Raw genomic sequence first — 15,978 nt, 5'->3', positions numbered from 1 at the left:
ATTCAGTTCCTGTTTTATTTTGAAACCCGTGTCTTTGTGTTTGAGTTCTGGTTTGACTTTCCTGTTTCCCATCTGCCCTGATTGTCACCTGTGTCTCGTTATCCCTTCTGTATATCTGGTCTTGTCTTTCCCTTGCTCCCTGCTGGTCTGTACTGTTTGATTCCTCCGTGTGTCCTGTCAGGTTTTTCTTCTGCTCTCATGTTTGTTTGTTTAACCCTACTTAGCAGCGCTTTTGGTTTTGTTTGCTTTTGTTACTAAATCACCATACTTGGAAGTCCTGCCGGCCGGCTCTCCTGCATTTGGATCCTATCTACAACGCAACGTTATACGGGCACACAAACCAAAACAGGAACAGGCAGAGACACAAACAGCAACCATTCCAGGTCTCTAAAACGGAATCAGTACTAGGCTACTGCGATTATCTGTCCCCCAAAACTGTGGGGTGAGCATGTAGGTGAGTGAGCAGGTGTGTATGTCTGTATAACTGTGTGTGCAAGGTGAAAACAAGGCTTTACCTGAACTGCAACTAACGTGGAGGAGGGAGGGCACTGGAAACTGGAACACAGGAACTGAAACGTTGATCAGTCAGAGGAATTTCCAAGCAGCCCAGGGAGCAGGAAAACAGAAACCAGAGATGCTCAGTCAGAACTCGTGGTCGGGGGCAGAAGGCTGAGGTGATTACCTGGATGGAGACAGGCCAACAGGTGAACAGGTCGGCAATAGGTGATTAGTCCGCTGGAAAGTCAGGCATGACACAAGAACAATCTGGCAGTGACTGGCTTGGACTGGAGTTCTTAAGTAGAAGCCCAGGGCTGATTGCAGATGTAGAGCAAGGAGGGAGCGGCTGTAGGCATGGCAGTGGAGGTAATGGCCGCTGGGAGAGTTCTGGAGGGCCTGGTCTGTGTGTTGCCGGTGGAAGTTGGTGAAGAGTCATGGGTTGACGATAAAACCGGAGGGGACCCATGATCTCGCCTCTGGTCCATAACCCCCCGAGTCGACCAGAGAGTGGATGCCCCTCCCACAGTGTTAAGCCACCGTGCTGCCGGATTCTCCATCACAAGCTTAATTTTAGAAACGTGGAATGTAGTGTGGACGGTCCCGTATGGACCCGCAAGCTTCAGGCGAACTGCAGCAGGGTTGATGATTTTGAGGATCTTGAGCAGACCAACGAACTTAAGAGCCAGCTGTTTGGAGTCACCCCAAAGAGGAAGGTCCCGGATCAATAACCAGACCTTCTGCCCCACCCGGTAAGTGGGTGCGCTGGAGCGTCGGCGGTTGGTTGAAGCGGAGTATCGATCCACAGACGGCTGGAGGGCAGCCCTCGCCCGGGCCAAGGTGCACCGACATTGGCGGATGAAAGTCTGTACAGCTGGGCAGGAAACCTCCTTCTCCAGGGTTGGGAACAGGGGTGGTTGGTACCCGTAGGCGCACTGGAACGGGGAGAGGCCAGAAGATGAGCTGACTAGCGTATTGTGGGTGTACTCCGCCCACATCAGTAGTTTGGACCAGGTCGACGGAGAGCCACCTCCATTTCCTGGTTCTTTCGCACCGTCTGGCCATTGGACTGGGGATGGAACCCGGAGGACAGGCTGGCTGTGGCCTCGACGAGGGTGCAGAACTCCCTGCAAAAAGACAGAGGAGAACTGCGGCCCCCGGTCAAAGACCACGTCCACAGGGAGGCCATGGAGCCGGAACACATGTTGGAGGACCAACTCAGCAGTCTCTTTGGCCGAAGGCAGCTTAGGCAAGGGGATGAAATTCGGCATCTTGGTGAACTGGTCTATCACCGTGAGGATAGCCGCGTGGCCTTGGGATGATGGTAGACTGGTTACAAAGTCCACAGATATGTGGACCAGGGGCGATGAGGAACCGGAAGCGGGTGCAGGAGTCCAGCCGGAGCCTGGTGGGAGGACTTGTTCTGGTTACAGATGGGGCAGGCTTTAACACCTGGATGTCCTGGTCCAGGGACTCTAGACTTCTTTGGTTCTCTGGATCCCAGGGTGGCAGGTCAGAGGAGAACTGTGGCTCCACTGGAGCACCTCGTACTGGAGTTGGGCTGGAACAAAGAGTCCGTCAGGTGGACAGGCGCTGGGACCTGGCTGCTCCTCCAGTACTGCCCGGACCCTCTCCTCAACTCCCCAGGTGATGGCAGCGGCCAGTCGAGCCGAGGGAAGGATGGTGTCCACGTCTGTGGAACCCTCCTCCTCTCCCTTCAAGAATTGGCAAGACAGGGCATCGGGCTTGACGTTGTGGCTACCTGGTTGGTAGGAGAGGGTAAAGTCGAATCGGGTGAGGAAGAGGGACCAGTGTGCCTGCCTGGAATTCAGTCTCTTGGCCGTCCTTATGTATATTCCAGGTTTGTGTGGTCGGTCCACACCAGGAATGGCTGTTTGACCCCCTCCAGCCAGTGGCGCCACTCCCCCAGAGTCCGCTTTCACCACCAGGAGTTCTCAGTTAATGATGTTGTTTCTCTCGGCGGGGTTCATTTGCGGGGAAAAGAATGAGCAGGTATGGAGTTTTTGATCATCTGTGTCCCGCTGAGACAGGATGGCCCCTGCGCCAAAATCCAAGGTGTCCACCTCCAGGCATGCGCAGAATGGGGGCAGAGGTGAACCGGCTCTTCAGGGTCTGGAAGGGTTCTGCTGCGGGTGACCAGCTGGATGGGACTTTGGGAGAGGTGAGAGCCGTGAAAGGGGCTGCCACCATGCTGTACCCTTGGATGAAGCGGCGATAGAAGTTGACGAACCCCAGGAATCGTTGTGGCTGCTTACACTTCTCGGCCTTAACAAATCTTTGGAGGACCGCCTGGACGTGGTGGAAGTGATCCTCCACAGATCTGGAGAAAATCAAGCTGTCGTCTAGGTATACAAAGACAAACTTCAAGTATGTCCCGGAGGAGGTCGTTGACCAGGGCCTGGAAGAAGGACGTGACTAAATACCCGTAATGGCCGGTGGGCATGTTGAAGGCCGTCTTCCACTTGTCTCCCTCTCGGATGTGGACCAGGTGGTAAGTGTTGCAAAGGTCCCTCATCCAGCGATAATAGCAGGATGCAATCAAAAACGCCTTTAAACTCCTTCACTTAAAGGGGACCTATTATGAAAAACACGTTTTTTCTTGCTTTAACATATATAAAGTGGTCTCCCCTCATCCTGCCAACACAGAGAAGGAGGAATGCAGCCAAATTCTGCAGTGTCTGTACAGCTGCCCGGATGAATCTTCCAGTGTCATGTGACTTCTACGAGCCGTTCAGATTCTGCTCCCGTCGTGAGTCACGATGGGAGCAGAATCCATAGGTCGGCCTCCGCTGCTGAAACCACACCCACAACTAACTCCTCCGGCCGGAGTTTCCGCCATAGTCCCGAAGCTGTAAATCTTGTGGCTGTTTCAACAACGAGGGACATTAAAAATTAGGTTTTGCATCGACATTTACCCTCATAAAAGGATCAATACCAACAATACGGACCCGGCAACTGCACACGAGTCAGCGGTAAGTAACGTTCATTTTTTGTTATTTATATTTGTCTACAAGTATGATCTTTGCATGGGTTAAGTATTTAGCTTAGTAATACATTTTTTTCTGTCTATGCTTTCAGATCTTCCAAGCACCTGAATCTGTTCAACGACACATTCAGAAGACGCACGGTCCTTCCTTGAGCCAGCAATAGTGCATACATGTTATTTATATACAACTTGATGTATATAAACAGTGTATGGTGTATATAAGTGGTGTATATAATGTGTACAAATGTTATTTTATTTTTTTTAACAATAAAGTTGCCATTTTGAACATTCAGTGTTGTGATTTTGTTTACAGTTAACATGATTAATTTGTCTTGTAACAGAAAGAAAGAAAAGAAAAGAAATGCAATGATGAGTAATCAGAGTAAATAATTGTGGTGTACCTGTTTAGAATTCAATTCAATCTTCCTGTGTGAAGACGAGGTGACCCGTTCCATCTTCCATCTCCAGGCTGATTTATGGTTCCGCGTTACACCAACGCAGAGCCTATGGCATAGGGTACGCGCCGATTTAACGCAGAACCGTAAATCAGGCTTTAAGATCTGTTTACACCGTGTAACTGCATGAGAGAGTCCGACTATCGCGTCGAGCTGCGTGACATCGGACGCTCTCTGTCCACACTGAAACCGTTAAACTCTCTCTGTCCACACTGAAACCATTAAACTCTCTCTGTCCACACTGAAACCGTTAAACTCGCGGCCAGTTAGGACAGTCCAATAGAATATAAAGCAATGGAATTGATTTTGTCACTGACGCTCGCTCACATCGCATGGGACACGCTTTAATAGTGTACGCAGTCGCTGCTCTTCAGCCCGGAGCGAGGCTTTGTCCCCTCCCCTGCTACACGTCATTCAGGCAGCCAATCAGCACAGAGCCTCATTAACATAGCCCCCCCGCCCTCAGAATCACTCATAGAGAAGGAGGTTAGAAATGGTAAAAATAAAGACATGGCCCAGAGGCTGAATTTCTAATTTATGTAGAAAAAACAATCAAAAGCTTGTTTTTAAGACATTCAAGGCCTGTTTAAAATAGACATTAAATGCCATAATAGGTTCCGTTTAAGGCAGAACCTCCTTCCCAACCCGAGAGGGCTTTGCATCCTCATCTGACTAAGAACCACGGCCTCAGATTTTGAGGTGCTGATTCTCTTGGTAATATCAATAATGCATGTTGTCAAGAGGAAGTAACTGTGGAACCATTGTTCACTAAAGTGATAGATTGTTTATGTACCGTAGTACTGAAATCATGAAACATTTCAAAAATAGTTCCCACTTATTTCCAGCAAATGCAATAGACGCAAGGTTGGACGATGTATGAACAGTTCCAACTATGATGTTTTTTAAATCTGATGTGGACTTGATGTTCGACATAACTAATGAGGATATGGGATTGTTTGACCATTGTGTTTTGTGTTGCAGTGCCTGGAAAACCCACCATGATGATCAGCACCATGATGGGGAACACTGCTCTGATCCAGTGGCAACCTCCTAAAGAGATTGTGGGGGAACATGTGGGATATCAGCTACAGTACAAGCGAGCAGACGAGGAAAGTTTTACTGTCAAAGACTTTAGAAAGACAGACGATTATTTCACAGTAACAGGCCTCCACAAGGGAACCACTTACATCTTCAAACTAGCTGCTAAAAACCGAGCAGGCCTTGGGGAGGGGTACATGAAGGAGATAGTCACCCCTGAAGACATCCCCAGCAGCTATCCACAAAATCTGAGTGTTGTGGGCTTAACTTCCTCGTCCACAAAGCTGGCATGGGAGCCTCCTCCTCTGGCAGAGAGAAATGGAAAGATTGTCAAGTATGAGGTGGTTTATCGAGATATTAACAGCCAGCACAACAACACGAACACTACCGCAGAAACCCAGATGGCGATCCAGGGTTTGCAACCTGACACAACGTATGACATCAGAGTTCAAGCTTTCACCAGCAAAGGAGGTGGACCCCTAAGCCCCAGCGTCCAAATCAGGACCATGTCCACCTCAATGCCAGGTGAGAAGCACAAGCTGTCATGCTCCGATTGATCCAACTTCTAAGTGTGATGATGTCATCTTTTCTCCCCTGTAAACTGAAGGTAAAAACTGAAAAAAACATGGCTGCCCCGATGTTTGCTTTGCAACTTTTTCACTGGCAACTAACATATATTAGCAGACAGGCAGTCTGAAGTAGAGGATGTAAAACGTTTCAAAGGATTTATATCAAAATTGGGTTTGAAAAATCATACCAGACATCCTACAAATGAGGCAGAGTCAAAGTCGCTCTGGAAAGAGAAAGAAATATATGTAAATGGTCAAACATTCCTCCTGAACTTCGACCAGCTGTTAGACAAACACTGTGAATGTTTCACAGATCTTTAAATCCCTTGGTATCCAAATTAAAAGTTCAAATTCAAAAATGATTTTATAATCCTAGATGGATAAATTAAGTGTTGCAATAGGAATTTCATGTAAGACTCTTGGAAGAGTCATTATACAGGGTTATAGCTGTGGACAGGAAGGATCTCCTGTAGCCATCTGACGGATCTCCTGAAGCGCTCTTAAGGTTAATAATAACAATAATAATAATGGATTAGATGTATATTGCACTTTTCTGGACAATCAAGGCACTCACAGTTCATCCACAGCTGCCCTGGGGCAGACTGACGGAAATGTGGCAGCCAATCTGCACCTAACTACCTGGGGGGGTGATGATGTCCTCACAGAAGTTGATATAGTCATTCATCCAGTCAGTCGTGGATGAAGACCCCCATATTCACACACCAGTGATGCCTCACTGGAGGCAAGGAGAGTGAAGTGTCTTGCCCAAGGACACAACAACAGATGACTAAGGGGGACCGGGTTTGGAACCGCAAATCTTGGATCATTGGATGACCCGTTCTACCACGTGAGCCACTGCTGCACCAGTACAAGTTGGAGTCCTGTCAGCTACAGGAGATGTGTCAGACCGCAATGGGAGATCCTTCAGACCTCTACAGGAGATCTTCAGACCTCTACGGGAGATCTTCAGACCTCTACAGGAGATCTTCAGACCTCTACAGGAGATCTTCAGACCTCTACAGGAGATCCTTCAGACCTCTACAGGAGATCCTTCAGACCTCTACAGGAGATCCTTCAGACCTCTACAGGAGATCCTTCAGACCTCTACGGGAAATCCTTCAGACCTCTACAGGAGATCCTTCAGACCTCTACAGGAGATCCTTCAGACCTCTACAGGAGATCCTTCAGACCTCTACAGGAGATCTTCAGACCTCTACGGGAAATCCTTCGGACCTCTACAGGAGATCTTCAGACCTCTACAGGAGATCTTCAGACCTCTACAGGAGATCCTTCAGACCTCTACAGGAGATCCTTCAGACCTCTACAGGAGATCCTCCAGACCTCTACAGGAGATCCTTATAAACAGCATCAGTATTGTGTCTCCTGGCCAACACACAGTTAAGCTGCTTTCACATAGAGGGTGCACAGCGGCAGCCGCCGCCGGCTTTCCCATTCATTGTGTATGTGCTGCCTCCGCGCAAGAGCGCAGGGTCTGCCGCCGACGTCGGCGGCGCTCAACAGGGCGCACGCCGCTGAGTTTGCGTGGCGGCATAGGGCGCAAGTGGGCGCACGCCGCCGGGTTGCTGCCTGGTTGCCGCCGGGTTGCCGCGGCAGCAAGGGTGCAAGAGGGCGCAAAACGGCTTTCACGTAGAACGCGTTTTGCGCCGGGCACACCGCCGTGGTGGGCACAGACTCGGCGCAGAGACGGCGCAGAGCAGGGAGCAGAGCAGGGCGCGCCTGCGCGCATCGCGTACTTATTTGTTGCAAGTTGCTTGGCGGCAACCCGGTGGCAACCCGGCGGCAACCCGGCGACAACCCAGCGGCTTGCGCCCTGTTGCGCGCCGCCGACCTCGGCACAAAGCCCTGCGCCCTTGCCCAGCGGCAGCACATACACAATGAATGGGAAAGCCGGCGACAACTGCCGTTGCTGCTCTGCGCCCACTCGCCGCCGACTCTGCTCCCACCTGCACCGAATCTGCGCCGAGTCTGCGCCACCCCGGCGGTGTTGCCGCGTCCTATGTGAAAGTAGCTTCACTAACAGTTCAATATCCTGCTGCAGAAACAATGTTTCACAGCAGCATGTCCTGGATCCTGTTGTTGACGAGCGCTGCAATTGCACAACTGTTTTACCTCTTCCAGTGTCTGTCTCCCCGTATCGTCTGAACACTGAGCAGAGACACTAAAGTAGGGGATATGCTCCTGCAGCCACATCTTGGTGAAACACGTGATAAATTGCAGAAACTCCAGATTTGTCCTCATCAGTTGCTTCAAGTGTGTTCATCTTATTGCATGAGACTGGACGCTACAGACGATCACAGGCGCTGGTTTAAACTTCCTGCTCCTGCTCTACATCCACAACTTCTCTATGTTGGGGACTTGGGGTCTCAGTCTGAGTATCATTTGGCTTATTGAAATCTTAATCAGTGGCTCCTGCTTATAAGCAACTCATTTGTTGCTATGGTTACTCATCATAAAGGTGTTAAAAAATGAAAACGTAATGAAGGAAATCCTTTTGTTTTTACTTTGTTGAAAAAAAAAATAAAAAAAGAAGTAAAATACCTTGTAATAATCAAGAGCTACTCGAGCACTCTCCAGAAAACAAGAAAATAAGTCTTGCTACACTGACATCCCATTACTGTGTAAGATTCCTTTAACACCCTGATAAGAACAGAAATATATTCATCTGAGCCACAGCCCAGAAAACAAACAGTAAGAGACAAACAAACAAACACACACACACAGAAAAATGTATATCTTGGTCCAATTTAAGATTAGATAGCTGGCACGGGAAACTGTTTTGTCTCAAACAAAAAAAAGAATGGATTTGATCTTGTGGTCTTCGCAGAAAAAACAAATTTCCTGTAGCGGCTTCTTAAATAATAATTTGTATAAAGTGTGAAACAATTGTAGAGCCGACAGAATCCTGTGAGGTATCTGCGCTGATGGATGTAGGACTGTGTTTCTCAATTCCAGTCCTCATTCCCCCTGTGTTGCATGTTTTAGATGCTACCCTGCTTCATTGCACCGTGATAAAAGTACCTGTGTCATCAACAGAGACCTTGATGACAAGCTAATGAGGACCGTTAATTAGAATCAGGTTTGTTGATGCAAAGCAACATCTAAAACATGCAGGACAGGGGGGAATGAGGACCGAAATTGAGAAACACTGATCTAAAACAGCGTTTCCCAACCCCTGTTCTGCATGTTTTAGGCCACGTTTACACATAGCCGGGTATTTATAAAAACTGATTTTTCCCCATCTACGTTTTGAAAAATACCATCAATTACAGCACAGGTGTCAAACTGAATCCCAGAAGGGCCGGTGTCCTGCATGTTTTAATTTAGATGTTTCACTGCTTTAACACACCTGATTCTAATTAATCATCGTCACCACTTGTCATCAAAGTCTGGATAGTTCTGTTGATGACACAGTCACTTGTATCATGGTGCAATGAAGCAGGGAAACATCTAAAACCTGCAGGGACACCGGCCCTCGAGGACTGGAGTCCGACACCCCTGATTTACAGGAACCCGCATAAATATGCTGTTAAGGTGCTATGAGCAGCCAAACCTACAGGGGGCAGTGTAACGAGAAGCATAGAGTCATGCTACTAGCCAATCAGAATCCTGGAAAAAAACATCAACAAATGACACGAGTAACTTCCAGTTACTTCCAAGATGAACCAGAGTCTTTGGTTTGGAGTGACAGAGAAGTGGAGTTACTTTTAAGTGTGACTTTAGAATATAAAACAGGTAAAATACAAGAAAATATTGACGTGGCCAAACAAATTGTAAACACTTTGGCCGGAGTTTTCAGAAATTATAGTTTTTGGTGACTTTGAGCTTCGTTTTCGTGTAAACGAACGGCCAAAAACGCATGGGTCTGAAAAAACACTGATCTAAAACAGCATTACCCAACCCCTGTCCTGCATGTTTTAGATGTCTCCTTGCATCAACACACCAGATTCTAATTAATGGAGCATGAGGCTCCTTTTAAGAAATTAGCATCTCTAGCGCCACCCTTCACCATGACGGCCGTTGGGGGTACTGCAGCCAACAGTGAAGCCGGCACGGGAGAACGGGGAGAACGTGCATGCAGCGTCATGTGATGTCACATCCGCAGGACAGCGCGGGAAAAGCGGCCCCAGCCTTGCAGCACATTTTGCAGCACACAGCCTGTTCAAGGCAACGGAGAGATACACTAGAGGGCTCATTCTTTTTGGTTTGGAACGCTTCATCTGACATTATTACTAGAAAAATGAAAACGTATAAAATTTTTTTTTCATAAATCCAGCCTCAAGCTCCTTTAATGGTCATCACCAACTTGTCATCCAGGTCTGGACAGCTCTGTTGGTGACACAGTCCTTTGTATAAGGGTGTATTGAAGCAGGGAAACAACTAAAACCTACAGGACAGGGGCTCTGAAGGACCTGGGATGAAGGCCACTGATCTAAAACAGGGGTCTTCAACCCTGGTCCTTGGGACCCCCTGTCCTGCAGGTTTTAGTTGTTGCCTTGCTTCATCGCACCTGATTCTAATTAATCTGGACCCCATCCCATCCACATTTATAAAAAACTGTCTCCCAGCCATCTCCCCACTCATCATCAACATCATCAACTCCTCCTTCAGCTCTGGATCAGTCCCGGACACCCTCAAACTGGCAGCTGTCACCCCCATCCTCAAAAAACCTGGACTCAACCCTGACACCATGAACAACTTCCGGCCCATTTCCAACCTCCCTTTCCTGTCAAAAATTCTGGAACGTGCCGTCGCCACTCAGCTCAAGACCCACCTCACCTCCAATGATCTGTTTGAAACATTTCAATCTGGTTTCCGCTCACGTCACAGCACAGAAACAGCCCTCATCAAAGTCACCAATGACCTCCTTCTCTCCTCCGACTCCGGCAACCTCAGCATTCTCCTTCTCCTGGACCTCACAGCAGCCTTCGACACCATCAGCCACACCATCCTCCTTTCCCGCCTGGAATCATCTCTCTACATCACCGGATCCGCCCTCTCCTGGTTAAAATCCTATCTCACCAACAGACATCAATTCATCAGCATCAACAACTGCTCCTCCTCCACTGCCCCTCTGTCACAAGGCGTCCCCCAGGGTTCGGTGCTTGGTCCTCTACTCTTCATCCTCTACATGCTCCCCCTTGGCAACATCATCCGCCGCCACCGCCTCCACTTCCACTGCTACGCCGACGACGTCCAACTGTACATCTCCACCAAATCCCTCAGCTCTGCAACCCACTCTACCCTGACCAACTGCCTCGCTGAAATCAAGTCATGGATGCACTCGAACTTCCTCCAACTCAACTACAACAAATCGGACATGCTCATCATCGGCCCAAAATCCCTCACCAAAACCGCTCACAATTTCACCCTCACCATGGACAACTCCATTCTGTCTCCCTCCACTCACATCCGCAACCTCGGAGTTATCCTGGACAACAACCTCTCCTTCCAACACCATGTCAACCACATCACAAGGACTGCTTTCTTCCACCTCAAAAATATTGCCCGTCTCTGTCCATCACTCTCCTTCTCTACCGCTGAAACCTTGATCAACGTCTTCATCACCTCAAGACTCGACTACTGCAACAGCATCCTCTACGGTTCAACTTCCAAGGTCCTCAATAAACTCCAATATATTCAAAACTCTGCCGCCCGCCTGCTCACCCACACCCGCTCCAGAGACCACATCACCCCAGTCCTCCAGAAGCTCCACTGGCTCCCCATCCCTCAACGGATCCACTTCAAAATCCTTCTCCTCACCCACAAAGCCCTCCACAATCAGGCCCCCTGCTACCTCACCGACCTGCTCCACCGCTACACTCCCTCCCGCAGCCTCCGCTCCTCTGATGCCAACCTCCTGTCCCTTCCAGTCAGAACCAAGCACCGGACCTGGGGCGACAGGGCCTTCTCCATCGCTGCACCCACCCTCTGGAACTCCCTCCCCAAAAACATCCGTGACTGTACAGACCTCCCAGCATTCAAATCCCATCTCAAAACTCACCTTTACAGAACTGCTTTTAATGTGTGATTAATGTCCTGTCTCATGTTGTGTCCTTTTGTACTGTCCTGTGTAATTGTAATTTGTATTATGTGTTTTGTTTTAATGTAAAGCGTCTTTGAGTGCCCAGAAAAGCGCTATATAAATAAAATGTATTATTATTATTATTATTATTATTAATGGTCGTCACCAACTTGTCATCCAGGTCTGGACAAGTCTGTTAATGACAGTCCTTTGTATGAGGGTGCTGAAGCAGGGAAACATCTAAACCTGCAGGACAGGGGGTCCTGAGGACCAGGGTTGGGAGAAACTCACACCCTACTCATAACCTCTGCTCTCCGCGCTGTAGGCTACAGTCTCTAGCCAAAAACCACTTAATTTATCACTCCTTGTAATTTATAGTATGTTTTTTGTTTTGTTTTTGTCTTTGTTTTTTTTTGTCTTTGCTTCTTGTCCAGATACCTCGGTTACTTGTCCAATATATCCATTCTTTTTCAATGTTTGAATCTAAATTACTAGTTTTGTTTTGTATAAAACCTCCTGAGTGGAGGTTCATAAAAGGGTAGGCATAATAAGCCTCAGCTTCAGCCTGTACCTTTTCAGTGACATTTAAAATATTGGACTATTTTTATGTTGTAATATGTTGTATCCAAATGGACCGAAATAAAACTCAAAATCAATCAAACCCAAAACAAAGAGCTCTAGTAACCCATTGAGTAAAAAGGTGGTAGTAGCTCAGCTTTTGATGAGGTTTTTACATTAAATGAAGACAGTGAATTTGATTTGATTTCATAGTTTTTAGTAAACCTTTTGAACATGTAGATGTCTGCATTTTAAATGATGATATTCTGTAGTTTATTTCTTTATTTACTTTGTCATTGATGTGGATAATGAATCTGAGCAGTAATGACCCTGACCTTTCCGCAGCGTTTACCAGGAACTTCGGAGCCCAGGCGGTCATGAAGTCCTCGGTCCTGCTGACCTGGGAAGTGCCAGAAACCTACAACTCTCAAGTGCCTCTGAAGGTAATTACTGACCAAAGTGACGTCCACGTCTTCCACACCAAATAACAGCTTGTGCTCTTGCATTTGTTTGTTTCACACACGTACTGTACAACGTTAGGACCTCATCTGCCGCTAATTTTCATTTCAAATTTGGTGTACACAAGTGAGTAAAGATGTCCTTTTTGTGATTTGACTCTTGTGTTGTTTGTGTGTGACCCGCCAGAAATGATTTCAAACAAAAGTGCAGACACATGAGCGTCCATAATGTAAAAATAACAGAACTGATCTGATTGTTACGGCCATGCAGGAGAAAAAATATTTGAGAGGGGAAGATTTTTTTTTATTGTGCACTTTGAGAAAAAAGTCGAAATGTCGAGAATAATGTTGAATTACAATTTTGTTAATAAAATCGAAATTTCGCCTTTTTTCTCAACATTTTGACTTTTTTCTCCAAATTGTACTTCAACATTAATCTCGACTTTTCGACTTTTTTCTCGACATTTCAACTTTTCTCTCGAAGTGCATAATGAAAAAAAAATCTCCCTCCTCTAAAATATTATTTTTATTTTTCTCCTGCCTGGGCCTAATACTCTTCCGTAGATTGTAGTCTGTGTCTTCGTCTTGAGCAAATGCAGCGTAAAATCAACAACATAACTTCTTTTGTTCTTTACTTTCATTTTTAAAATGAATCAAGATCTGCACAGATCTGTCAGGGACTGGGTTTGGGTCAACACACGCAGGGCAGGTTCCAGATCAACTGACACTTTCCATGAAATGACAAAATGACTGTTTGTTGCGTACTGGACTGTATGTTTCCAACAAACGCCCTTCTCTATGCAATCACACAGCATCATTGGTAAAATAATAAATAATAAAACAGCAATGTCATCCTGTGTTTAGATTCTGTATAATCAGCAAAGTGTGGAGGTTCAAGGCCACCTGAGGAAGAAGCTGATCACCCAGTTGCAGCCGGACACGGAGTATTCCTTCGTGTTGATGAGCCGGGGAAACGGCGCCGGCGGCATCCAGCAGCAGGTTTCCATCCGGACGGCTCCCGACCTGCTGAGCAAGAGGCCCACTCCCTTCCAGCCGGACGAAGAGGACGACGGGAAAGTGACGATCTTCATGCCTGAGGTTCCTGCTGCAGTCCCCGTCAGGTGTGTGCTGTTGTTGGTCTCATGCAGATAAAGAATATCGAGCACAAAGAGCAACTCGCTCCATAAGGTCACAGATGTTGTCGATCTAGTAGTGTTATCCCACTCAGATCACGGGATTCCTCAATAATCCAGATCGGCTGAAATGATTGGAATTTTTTCATGTTAACTTCACTCAATTACATTATTTAATGTATAATTACATTCATTATTTATTGTCTATTAACAAATGTCACTGTTAACAATTATAGATAATGTCGGGGGTAGGGTCGCCAACCGTCCCTTGAAAAACTGAATCGTCCCGTATTTATAAACTAAAGTACGTCCCGTATTGAGCTGAAAAGGGACGCACTTTGTCCCGTTTTACTGTGAGAGTCAGAAAATAGTCATAAAATGCCAATGGAAAATGGCATTGAGCTGTTGAGTTCATAAGTTATTTTTTTCTGTTTTACTCCAACTGTAGCTACAGTCATGGCCTTTGAGGCACAAATATGTTTACAAGTTTTATACAGACTTTCTGTTTGCACTTTTGTTATTGCACTAAAAATGTGCACTATTACAGAATGGATGTTCTGCTTTCTTTCTATTGTTTTATGGGTCAAAGACGTATAAGGCCTTTGAGTAGCCCATTTTTAAAATACTTAAAATAAAGATATTTGTGGCCATTTTCCAAACATTTGAAATGTAGTGTACACATACATGTATGTGAAAACTTCAAACAAAGGTATTTTAGTGTTTTTAAACCTTTAAACCGTCATTTGGGGCGACCATTTATCTCAAAATTAATAGATTTCCATAACAAAATGTATATTTTAATAAGTATCAGTAATTAAATTAACTGTTCAAGAAAGATAGACACATTGTTCCTTTCATTTTTTGAAAACCATTTTTAAATACATTCTCCATATTGGCAGTGTCACCCTCTTATAGGGTTGCCACCCGTCCCGTATAATACGGAATTGTCCTTTATTTGAGAAAAAAAATGTTGCGTCCCGTATTGAACTAATACGGGACACGATTTGTACCGTATTTTCATTAACTTTTACACTATATTCTAGTTGAATTATTGAAATAAATGAACCTTTACACCATATTCTAGTTGAATTATTGAAATAAATTAACCTTTACACCATATTCTAGTTGAATTATTGAAATAAATTAACTTTTACACCATATTCTAGTTGAATTATTGAAATAAGTTAACTTTTACACCATATTCTAGTTGAATTATTGAAATAAGTTAACTTTTACACCATATTCTAGTTGAATTATTGAAATAAATGAACCTTTACACCATATTCTAGTTGAATTATTGAAATAAATTAACTTTTACACCATATTCTAGTTGAATTATTGAAATAAGTTAACTTTTACACCATATTCTAGTTGAATTATTGAAATAAGTTAACTTTTACACCATATTCTAGTTGAATTATTGAAATAAATGAACCTTTACACCATATTCTAGTTGAATTATTGAAATAAATTAACTTTTACACCATATTCTTCACCTGTAGGCTATATTACATCTGGGCTGATGTGGACATACAGAGCATAGGAGGCTATTTCAGTTACTAGTATGGTTGTCTGTCTGTACAGTCATGCAAGTTCAATGCTATTAAAGCACTTTAAACTTTAAATCAAAGCATTTAGTTTTTTCATATAAAATAAACACATTTTTATTCAGTTTAGAAGTTTTGGGGCTTTTTTTTTGGCTCCTGCGCTGCTGAAATCAGGGCGTCCCTTATTTCTATTTCTGAAAGGTGGCAACCCTACCCTCTTACTTACTCTAAAATTCATAAAACTGATTTAAAATGTGTACAAGGTGTATCCACTTATGCATGCTATACCAATAATTTATATTTGAACCAAAACTGATAGACATTCAATTTTGAATTTGATACAGAATTGCCATTTGTTGGTTACCCCACATGACAGGTGGTCACCCCACATGATGCTTTCAAGTTTAATCAAATATAACAGGCTAACAGTTAGTTGTATGATCTAAGCTAGCTACTTCTCACCACATATCACTAACAAATGTACCTTCAAAATATAGATTTGCAAATAAAACAAATTATTTACAGTTTTAGGGTGGTCACCCCACATGATATCAAAATGTGACGTATACGCTGCAGCAGTTTAGAAAGAGGATTTATTTGTAAAGGAGAGAGAGACTACTGACCTGCAGGTTGTCTCTCTGGGAGCCTCATGGAGTAACTGGCTGATGCAACATC

The 15,978-nt window shown here is 45.3% G+C and overlaps 1 protein-coding gene across 1 annotated transcript in view; it reads left to right on the top strand.

Annotated features, from left to right (window-relative positions):
* Positions 1-15,978, top strand: part of LOC133457979 (receptor-type tyrosine-protein phosphatase F-like) — a 191,313-nt gene that overhangs the window by 114,010 nt on the left and 61,325 nt on the right. Inside the window, exons 14-16 of the mRNA XM_061737398.1 lie at positions 4,939-5,520; positions 12,511-12,608; positions 13,488-13,744. Of these exons, the coding sequence (XP_061593382.1) occupies positions 4,939-5,520; positions 12,511-12,608; positions 13,488-13,744 (937 nt within the window). The remainder of the gene's footprint in view (positions 1-4,938; positions 5,521-12,510; positions 12,609-13,487; positions 13,745-15,978) is intronic.

This window comes from Cololabis saira, chromosome 13 (genome assembly GCF_033807715.1).
Source record: "Cololabis saira isolate AMF1-May2022 chromosome 13, fColSai1.1, whole genome shotgun sequence".
In the NCBI taxonomy this organism is placed as follows: Eukaryota; Metazoa; Chordata; class Actinopteri; order Beloniformes; family Belonidae; genus Cololabis; species Cololabis saira.
This window is presented reverse-complemented; position numbering and strand designations above follow the sequence as displayed.